Here is an 11206-nt window from a genome sequence, read left to right as displayed (position 1 = left end):
CAGAAAATCAAAAGGGATGAACTCGCTCAGCGTTTCTTAAGCTGAAGGAGCTGAAAAACAAATTCAAACCATGGGTGGCAATACTTAAGGATACTTTGGGCAGTATATTAAATGATCCAGAAAGTATCAAGAGAAGATGGAAGGAATACACAGAGTCACTGTATCAGAAGGAATTGGCTGACACAGAAGAATTTCATGAAATGACATATGAGCAAGAGCCTATGGTGATGAAAGAGGAAGTTCAAATTGCTCTGAAGGAATTGGCAAGAAACAAGGCTCCAGGAGTTGACAGCATACCAATTGACATATTTCAACAAACAAACAATGGCCTGGATGTGCTCGCTAAGTTGTGCCAAGAAATTTGGAGAACAGCTAGCTGGCCCACTGACTGGAAAAGATCGATATTTGTTCCCATTCCAAAGAAAGGTGACCCATCAGAGTGTAGAAATTATCGAACAATATCATTGATATCACATGCAAGCAAGATTCTGCTGAACATTTTCCAAAAATGTTTGGAACAATATGTCAACAGAGATCACCAGATGTGCAGGCTGGATTTAGAAGAGGTCGTGGTACCTCTTCTTAATAGGGATATTATAGCTAATGTCAGATGGATCTTAGCAGAAAGCAAAGAATACCAGAATGTCTATCTGTGCTTCACTGATTATGCAAAGGCTTTTGACTGTGTGGATCACAACAAGCTGTTGCTGACTCTAAGAAGAATGGGAATCCCAGAACATTTGATTGTGCTAATGCGAAACTTATACTTGGACCAAGAGGCAGTTGTCAGAACAGAGCAAGGAGACACTACATGGTTCAAAATCAAGAAGGGGGTTTGTCAGGGATGTATTCTGTCTCCATACCTTTTCAATCTGTATGCAGAACAGACCATCCGAGACGCTTGGCTGTACGAAGAGGAATGTGGCATCAGGATTGGTGGAAGAATCATCAACAGCCTGCGTTATGCAGATGACACAACCCTGCTTGCTGAAACTGAGGAGGACCTGAGGTGCTTGCTGCAGAAGATCAAGGACTACAGCCTCCTATATGGACTGAAGCTAAATGTCAAGAAAACAAAGATTCTAACCACTGGGCCAATTAGCAGCAACAGCATGTATGGTGAAGAGATTGAGATAGTTAACAGTTTTAATTTACTTGGCCCCACAGTCAACACTCTTGGTAACAGCAGCCAGGAAATCAAGAGATAAATTGCATTGGGAAAGTCGGCTGTGAGGGACCTTTCAAGAGTACTGAAGAGCAACGATGTCAGGCTGGAGACTAAGGTGCGCCTGATCCGGGCTGTAGTCTTCGCAATTATGTGCTATGCATCAGAGAGTTGGACAGTGAATAGAGTTGATAGAAAGAGGATTGATGCCTTTGAGCTGTGGTGCTGGAGAAGAGTGTTGAATATACCATGGACTGCTAGGAGAACAAACAGGTTTGTCCTGGAGAGGGTGAAGCCAGAATGTTCCCTGGAGTCAAGGATTCTGAAGCTTCGTCTGACATATTTTGGGCATGTTGCAAGGAGGGACTGGTCCTTGGAGAGGGACATCATGTTTGGCAGAGTGGAGGGGCGGCGAAGGAGAGGAAGACCTTGGTGAGATGGATCGATTCCGTGACTGGAGCGGTGGGAATAAGTGCGTTTGAGATGGCTAGGTTGGCACAGGATAGAACACCATTTAGAGCTCTTGTACATAGGGTCGCTATGAGTCGCAAGTGACTTGATGGCACATAACAACAACAACAAATAAAAAATATTTAAAGCTGTTAAGTCAATAAGAAAAATAATAGAACATTAACAAATACATGGCTAGTTAGTGAAAAGTCACTACGTTGTTATGTGCTGTAGCGTCAAGTATGACTCAATGCGATCCTATGAAGAACAGATCTGAACCCTGTCTTATCCTGTGCCATCCTCATTGTCTTTGATTTATTGGAGTCCATTGTGTCAGTCATCGTGTTAATCGTTTGGCTGAAGGTCTTCCTTCCTTTTGATGACCCTTCACCTTTCCAAACATGATCCTTCTTGTAGGCTAGAATGGCAAGGTTTCATCTTCCATGTTGTTGGGAATGGTTATTCCTTGGAGAAAGGCATCATGCTTGGAAGATGGGGAGGATGGTAAAAGAAAGACAGACCCTCAGCCAGGTGGACTGATATAGTGACTGCTCCAATGGGTTCAAGTGTGTCAGAGACTGTGAAGTTGGAACTGGATAGACTGGGGTCAGGTCTGTTGTTCACAGAATCTCTATGAGTTATAATCAATATGAATGCCCTAACAACAACAGCAACATCCCTAAAGTGAGACAAAGCTGCTCCACCCTTGTCTCTAAGGAGCACCTCACTGCACTTTCTCTAAGACATACCTGTTTGTTCTTTTGATAATCCATGGGCTATCTGGCACTCATCTCCAACACTACAACTCAAAGGCATTGATTCTTCTGTCATCCTTATTCATTGTCCAGCTCTCAGATGCATCCTGGGTGGTTGGAAAGGCACTATAGCATAAGATAAAGAGTATGTATTTTGGATTAGAAAGATATGAATTTAAATGTTGGCAGTCATTTGCTTTACAAGTTTTTCAACCCCTCTGACCTATCAGTGATTTTCTCAGGCTTTAGTGGAATGTAATCTTTCTCATTTGTATTTCCTATCTTGTCTTATTTAAGAGAATCTTTTCTGAAAACTGTAATAGGTAGGTAAAGTTGCTTAGAGAGTGTTGGGTAATTCAACTCTTTAACTATACCCTTCAATGTAAATTTTCAAAAAGAAGCCCTTGCTCCTGTTGATCTGATAAACTTAAGGGGTAAGAGTGGTAGTCTAGCGAGTGTTAGGAAAAAAGAGTGGAGAAAAAGAGAGAAAAAAAGAAAGGAAGAAGGAAGAGAGAAAGAAAGAAAGCAAGAGAGAAAGCAAGAAAGAGAAGGAAAGAGAAGAAGGAAGGAAGGAAGGAAGGAAGGAAGGAAGAAAAGGAGGAAGAGAGAAAGCAAGAGAAAGAAAGCAAGCAAGCAAGGTGGTCCCAAGTAACAAACAGGCCTTTGTTGCATGTTTTGAGCGCAGAAATGCCTGGTGACTGCTGGGAGAGAGGCTCAGAGTGGTGTGCAGGCAGGCAAAGACAGTTTCCTTTTATAGGGGCTTTCAGGGACTCTCAGAGAGGGTGTTAGTTTGCTCCTGAGTTTGAGAGCAGTGGTCCTGTCTATGTGTGATCAGGCCCAGGGCCTTATCAGGATCCAGCCATCTAGTCTCCTTATCAGGATATGTAAATTATCAGGTTTTTCCAAAGGCTTGTCAGGTCTAGGGGCAAGACCAGGGGATAGCCGTCACATTCTTCCTGCAGCTCGTCTCCTTGACTAGGAACCTTGGTGGAACCTTCGTGGGTCAGCAACCTGAATCCACCAGCCACTGTGAGGGGGAAGGCTGAAGCTGTCCACTTGCTCTCACGGAGGACGGCCCGTCACAGGTAGAGGGGGCGTGGCTCGCACTGTGGCCGCCCGTCCTGACCAGCTGGGGGCGGGGCCCTCGCTGCAGTAGCCCGCGTTGACGGGTGGGGGACGTGGCCCGCGCTGTAGTAGCCCGCGTTGACGGGTGGGGGGCGTGGCCCGCGCTGTAGTAGACCGCGTTGACGGGAAGGGGGCGTTGCCCTCACTGTGGCGGCCCGCGCGGACCGTTGGCGCGGCCTCGGGGTAGTAGAAACCCTCGAGCTCACTGGTCGGGAGTGGGCGTCGCGGCGATAGGGGCCGGGGCAGAGTTTGCAGGCCTGAGGGCCCACCCCAGGCGGGGCAACGACCCCCTTGAGCGGCCACCGCTCTGGTGAGGTGGAGTCTGGACCCAGCTTTGGGCCCCTGGGTTATGGCTCTCAGTTTTAGGCAGGAAGCGAGGACACCCCTTCTCCGGAATGAGATCTGAGAGCCACCTTAGGGCCCCGTCGAGGTGTCTGGTCCCTCGCCCGTCTCTCCTGAGCGAGGTCGTTAACACCCCGGGTCCAGGACAGGGCGGACCCGGAGCACAGAGCCCTGATTTGGTTCCTAAAACCAGCTGAGGGGGAGATAGAATCACTTTTAGAAGGCCGGGCCGAGGGGCTTTCCTTTTACTTACTCCTGTGTTTTTGTTTTGCTTATTCGCGGGAAAGTGAGAATTCAGAAAGCCACCCCCTTGTAATAATTTTTCCTTAATCCTCTACTTTTCTCCTCTTAGAAATTGTGTTTTCTTATGGCTGCCATGAGAACTTCGAACTATGATGACCCTTTTAGGCCAGAAAAATTAAAAGAATGGCCAGACCCCGAAGCCGTGTCTTTAATGGAGGTAAAATAACATGGCATTTTGAGGTGCTGTATGGTGATGGGTCATAAGCTCCGTAAGAACGAGAACTAAGGAGCCATGGTGACACCGGGGTTCAGCACTGCTAACCAAACCCACCAGCTGAGCCTCGGGGCTAAGTCCACCATCACCCTGTCTGCGTAAACCATTATTGTAAAAATAGAAGGTTAGGTCAGGGGGGTGGGGTAGGAGCAGAAAGGTGAGGCTAGGGGATCACAGGGTTGAACAATTTTTGGGTGGAGAGAGGGAGTAAAGGAGGTGGGAAAGGTCTGGCAAGGACCTGAAAAGGCAGGGTAATAGTGGTCTTGTTGTTGTTGTTGTTGTTATGTGCCGTCGAGTAGCTTGCGACTCACAGCGACGCTATGTACAACAGCCCTAAACTCCGCTCTGTCCTGTGCCAATCTCATTGCCTCTGACACTCCCATCCCGATTACCCCAGTCACTGAATCAATCCATCTCATAGAGGGTCTTCCCCTCCTGCGCTGTCCCTCCACCCTCCCAAGCATGATGTCCCTCTCCAAGGACTGGTCTCTCCTCACAACATGTCCAAAGTATGTTAGACGGAGCCTCAGAATCCTTGCCTCCAAGGAGCCACCCGGTTTGACCCTTTCCAGGACAAATCTGTTTGTTTTCCTAGCAGTCCATGGTATTCTCAATACTCCTCTCCAGCACCACAGCTCAAAGGCATCAATTCTCCTTCTATCCTCCTTGGTCATTGTCCAACTCTCTGATGCATAACAGGTGATTGCGAAGACCATAGCCTGTATCAGACGCACCTTAGTCTCCAGAGACACCATTGCTCTTCAGTACTTTGGAGAGGTCCCTAACAGCAGACTTTCCCATGGCAATGCGCCTTTTAATTTCCTGGCTGCTGGTGCCAAGACTGTTGATATGGAGCCAAGCAAACTAAAGCTGTGTACAATCTCAGTCTCTTCACCATCCATCCTGATGCTGCCAATTGGTCCAGTGGTGAGAATCTTTGTCTTCTTGACATTGAGCCTCAATCCATATTGGAGGCTGCAGTCCTTGACACTCTGCAGCAGGCGCATGGGAATGATTGTGAGAAACACGATGTGAATGAAGGAAAAGGTGTGAAACACAATGTATATGAATTGTGTTTGCAAACTAATAGAAAACAAAGATTTAAAATATTTTATTGGATTCCGTAGAATCACTTATACACATTGTGTTTCATTCATGTACATTGCGTTTTATACAGTCATTCATATACATTGTTTTATATAATGTTATTGATCTGTGAGCTTGTGCCTCTTTTAAATTTTTTTTTTATTTTGTTTATTTTGATTGTCCCTCTTTCTCCAGCAGAGAATCTGGTGAATTTGAACCATGCACCCCTGGGATTGCAGTGCAGCTTCTTGCCACTAGGCCACCAGAGCTCCCTGATCTTATGCTTTTTATCACCCTATCTCTTCAAGTTTCCATTGTATCTTTCTACACACAGAGACATGCTTAATTTTTGTATGTATGGGCATAGGATGTTGTAGGTTTGAAAAGGATTTCTAAACATTTTTCTTAATATTTTCTGGCAAGATCTTTAAGAAGGATCTATCAATCGCAGTTGTTTGAACAGAATGAGATACTGCATGATTTAAAATTGGGAAAGATGTGAGTCAGGGTTGTATCCTTTCTTCAAACCTATTCAGTCTCTATGCGGAGCAAACAATTCAAGACGCTGCACTACCTATAGCTCTGATGACCTGGTCCAGAGGCAGCTGCTCTGCTAATCCAAGGGCTGTAACTCCACGGTGGTTCTAATCTGCCAACAGCTCAGTAGGAGAAAGGAGCAGTCTCCTCCTGAGTGATTTACAGCCTTGGAAACCTACTGGATGGTCAGCTCTGAGTCTGTTTTGACTTGATGGCAAAGAATTTGAGTGAATTCAAACTATGCCAAGAAGAACATGATATCAGGATTGGAGAAGAACTCCTTAACAACCTGTTTTATGCAGATAAAACAATCTTGCTTGCTGAAGATTTGAAGCACTTACTGAAGAAGATAAAAGATTACAGCCTTCAGTATGGATTACACTTCAATATGGGTAATACAATGATAGATGGAGAAAAGATTAAAGTTGTCAATTATTTCATTTTACTTGGATCTCTAGTCAACAGCATGGTAGCAACAATCAAGAAATCCAAAACTGCTTTACAGTGGCAAGATTTTCTGTTAAAGATTGCTCTAAAGTGTTAAAAAACAAGGTGTCAGTTTGGATACTAAGTGCTAAAGAGCAAAGATGTCAGTTTAGAGAAAATACATGGCTCTTGCCCCAAGCCATGATATTTTCAGTTACTTTGTATGCATGTGAAGGTTGGAAAGTCAATAAGGATGCAGAAGAGTTGATACCTTTGAATTGTGGTACTAGTGAAGACTATTCAATATGCATGGACTGAAACAAGTCTGTCTTGGAGGAAGCACACTTAAGGTGCTCCTTAGAGGCCAGGTCGGAGAAACTTTTTCTCACATGCTTTCAGCATATTGTCAGGAGTGACAAGTCCTTGGAAAAAGGCATCATACAAAAAGACATCTTGCAAAAGAAGAGAGCTGACGAAAGAGAAAGCCCTCAAAGAGATGGATTAACCCAGTAACTTCAACAGTGGGCTTGTGCATGTTGGGATTTGTGAGCAGTTGCGCAGGATAGGACCGTATTTGTCAGTCTGTTCATAGGGTTGCTGAGTCATAGTGAATTTGACAGTACCCGATAACAAAATTAATGACGTAAGTGGTTTATTTCTTAAAATGTTTGTTTTAAAATCTACCACATGATGGAAAGTCTATGTAACATTTGCCAATAGTGTGGCTACCCACTGCTCTTTGATGGATCCTGATTCAAAATGACCCTATAGAACAGAGGAGAACCTTATGGTTATCAAGCCTGAAACATAAAGCAGCTTATCTCATCCTTCATTCAGGGCTGTTGGTGGATTCCAACCAATTGACAATTCATTGCACTGCCAGGGTTCCTTACAGTGTTACTAGGCTGCCTCAGAATATTGTGTTTCCTCAAATTGACATATCAGCATGTAAGTTTGTACCTCTCCAAAGGAATGGTAATTTATTAGGTGTCCTAATGGCAAGAAAAGCTGCACTGCAATCTCAAAGACGTGGTTTAAGGCCACCAACTGGTCCACTAGAGGAGGATGGGCAGTTTCCTCCCATGTGATTAACTGCTTCTGAAAACCTGCTGGAGGTTCATCAGTGGGTCAGTTTTGACTCTGGTTTGGTTCCAACTCTATGGTATGCAAAAACAACAAAAATGTTGACTGTTCCTTAAAGAAACCATAACTGCTGCCCAAGCAGATATGCACACCCATGGTTATTGCGGCTTTGTTCACAACAGCAAAGAGTTGGAAACAACCCAAGTGCCCATCAGCAAATGAATGGATAGAGAAGCTGTGGTATATTCACATAATGGAATACTATGCAGCACTGAAAAACAAAGAACTCATGACATACAAAATGGATGACCCTGGAGAATATCATGCTGAGTGAAATATCTCAGTCACAAAAGGACAAATATTACATAGGGCCACTGTTGTAAAACAGGACTGACATTGGGGTTGAGGGAAGACTGAGGAAGAGGGATAAATTATGTATACTGCATTGAAACAGATGAGGGAGAGAACTGTTTAAAAGGGATATATGATTAGGTATCATTGTCATGACAGGAGTCCAGAATGAAGGCTACATAGTGGAATGGACTTGGGGTGGGGGAGATGGTGTAACAATGAAAGAATTTTTCTTTTACTTTTAAAAGAGAAGAGTGAATTTGGGGGGGAGTGGGCAGGGAGAAAAGTGCACCAATGAATGAATGAAAACCCTAAGTCTCTCTAAACTTACATTAAAATTAAAAAAAAAAAGAAGGAAAAAATGTTGACTGTTACCTCAAAACACTTTATATAATTTGTCAGTTGATATCTTAAATATGAGAAGATTTTAAGCAAAATTTCATTTATATTATTGGGTTTTTTATGTGCTGTCGAGTCACTTGCCATTCATAGTGACCCTATGTACAACAGCCCTAAACCCTGCTCTATCCCTTGCCAGTCTTACTGTCTCTGACACACCTACCCACATTACCCCAGTGACTGAATCAATCCATCTCATCAAGTGTCTTCCTCTCCTGTGTTGTCTCTCCACGCTCCCAAACATGACGTCCCTCTCCAAGGACTGATCACACCTTGCAACATGTCCTAAGTATGTCAGATGGAGCTTCAGAATCCTTGCCTCCAAGGAGCAGCCTGGCTTCACCCTCTTCAAGACAAACTTGTTTGTTCTCCTAGCAGTCCATGGTATATTCAGTACTCTTCTCCAGCATCAAAGTTCAAAGGTACCAACTCTCCTTCTGTCATCTCTAATTGCTGGAGATGGTCAATATCAGCTGTGAAAACTAGGCCAGGTGCTGACTGTGGAACAGATGACCAACTATTCATATGCAAGTTCAAGCTGAAGCTGATGAAAATTAAATCAAGTCCACAGGAACCAAAATTTGACCTTTAGTCTATCCCACCTGAATTTCAAAACCATCTCAGGAACAGGTTTGAGACTTGGGACATTAATGAGTGAAGACTGGATGACCTGTGGGAAGATCTCAATATCATCCAGGAAGAATGCAAAAGGTCATTATAAAGATAGGAGGAAGAAAATGCCAAGACGGATGTCAGAAGAAACTCTAAATATTGCACTGGAGCACTGAGAAGCCAAAGCAAAGAGAAGAAATCAAGATATAAAGGAATTGAACAGAAGATTTCAGAGGGCAACGCGGGAAGACAAAGTATTACAATGAGATGTACAAGGAGCTAGATTCAGAAAATCAAAAGGGCTGAACTCGTTCAGCATTTCTAAAGCGGAAGGAACTGAAGAAAAAATTCAAACCTCGGGTTGCAATACTTAAGGATACTTTGGGAAGAATATTAAACAATCCAGGAAGCATTAAAAGAAGATGGAGAGTATACAGTCATTGTACCAAATGGAATTGTTGAACACAGAAGAATTAAATGAAACAACATATGAGCAAGAGCCTGTGGTGATGGAGTAAGTTCAAGTTGCTCTGAAAGAAATGGCAAAAAAACAACGCCCCAGGAATTGATGGCATACCAATTGACATATTTCAACAAACAGATGCTGCCCTGGATGTGCTCACCATGTTGTGCCAAGAAATCTGGTGAACAACAAACTGGCCTATTGACTGGAAGAGATCTGTATTTGTTCCTGTTCCAAAAAAAAGACGCTCCAACAGAGTGTGGAAATTATTATAGGGTTTAGGGCTGTTGTACATAGGGTTGCTATGAGTCGCAAGTGACTCAACGGCATATAACAGCAACAACAAAAGAATTTAAATGTATAAACTTTATCCAGGTTCATAAAAACAAATAAAAACAAAACCACCTTCTCAAACTCATTGTCATCAAATTGGAATCAACTCATAGCTGACTACCCAATGAGTTTCAAAGGCTGTAATCACACAGGAGAAATTTGCCTGTCTTTCTCCCTTGGAGCAGCTGGTGGTTTTGAACCACCAGAGAGGTACAACCTTTAGGTTAGCAATGCAACTCTCTATGGACTACACCACCAGATCAAGTCCCTAGTTGTGAGACAACTCGATCAAGGCTACTAGCTACTAACAAGCTCTGTGACTCTGGACCGGTTGAATGAGATATACAGTTTTCTTACAACAAAACCTAGCAAAAGGTTTTCAGGAAAAGGGTTTCAGGAACCCTTTAAGAAGATAACTACTGAACATCCCAAAAGAAGATTCATTTCACATAAGATCCCTTTTAATCTGTAAGCTTTCTTAATATTTTAAAGTGTGATTGTGGTGGTTTGATGTCAGGAATTTGCCTCAAATTAATTGAGGGTGGGGCAGAGGGTTTACATAATAGTGACTCTCACTTGCTACTTGTTGGGTCCGGGTTTTATAAAGAATCCTGTTTGACATTTTCAGTAATCAGAAGTGATAAAGTATGTTGTGGGTCACAGGCATAATTTACACTAAAACTAATATACTGAGTTGTGTAATTTTTATTTCTTTCAAATTTGCATTCTAATTTTCAATTCTGTAATTTTAGGTACTAGCTAGAGAAGATATTGATAAAGCTGTACATGCAATATTACTTAGAGAAAATTATGTTATAAAGGTAAGAGCTGGTTACAGAGTGTGTATTCTGTGTATATTCTACGTGTGCAGAAGTGATGTGTGTAATTAGATGCTGTTGAATTGGTGCCAACTCATAATGTCTCCATGTGCGATGGAATGAAACTGTCCAGTCCTGTATTAGACTTACAATCATTGCAGTGTCCGAGCCTATTGTTGCAGTCTCTCTCACATGTGATGTCCTTCTTCAAGAACTGGTCCCTCTTGGTAACATGTTCAAAGTTAAGTGGGAAGATTTATCCATCCTCACTTTTCAAGAGCATCCTGGCTATGCTTGCATGACAATGTGATGAAGAGTTGTTAAAGAGATTCATTTTGCAATCTATCTGTGTCTGAGAATGTAAGAGCACCGCTCCTCTTTCAAGTGACAGTAAATTTTATAATAGCCTTTTCTCTCTTCATTAGAGATTAGACATGTATATTCAGAATGTGGATATTCTTAAACAAAGAAGAAAAGAAATACTGCATAAAAAGTGGGTTGAAAATGTTGCAGAGCCTCTTCAACAAAGAATTATGGAAAAAGTAATTTCCTGGAATAGGATGAAAAAACCAAAAAACAATTTTGTTTACCCACAACACACAAATAAAACGGTACTGTGAATTTAGTTTTACTTTTAAAAATTAAATAATTTTTGAAGATTTAGGCCAATGGTTTTAACTTTTTACTTAAATAGTTCCAACCCTATATTTATTTTTTTTTGCCATCGAATGCATTTATTTATTT

General features: G+C 42.6%; 1 protein-coding gene across 1 annotated transcript in view; it reads left to right on the top strand.

Moving 5' to 3' along the window:
* The first annotated feature begins 4213 nt into the window (after positions 1 to 4213).
* The window catches only part of FAM228A (family with sequence similarity 228, member A), a 22143-nt gene continuing 15150 nt past the window's right edge, over positions 4214 to 11206 (top strand). The window contains exons 1-3 of the mRNA XM_006880714.1: positions 4214 to 4297; positions 10397 to 10465; positions 10888 to 11073. Coding sequence (XP_006880776.1) covers positions 4214 to 4297; positions 10397 to 10465; positions 10888 to 11073 — 339 coding nt within the window. The remainder of the gene's footprint in view (positions 4298 to 10396; positions 10466 to 10887; positions 11074 to 11206) is intronic.

Source organism: Elephantulus edwardii, unplaced genomic scaffold (genome assembly GCF_000299155.1).
Source record: "Elephantulus edwardii isolate Elephantulus edwardi_28Jun2011 unplaced genomic scaffold, EleEdw1.0 scaffold00009, whole genome shotgun sequence".
Classification (NCBI taxonomy): Eukaryota; Metazoa; Chordata; class Mammalia; order Macroscelidea; family Macroscelididae; genus Elephantulus; species Elephantulus edwardii.
Note: the sequence above shows the minus strand (reverse complement) of the source record. Positions and strands in the feature narration are given on the sequence as shown.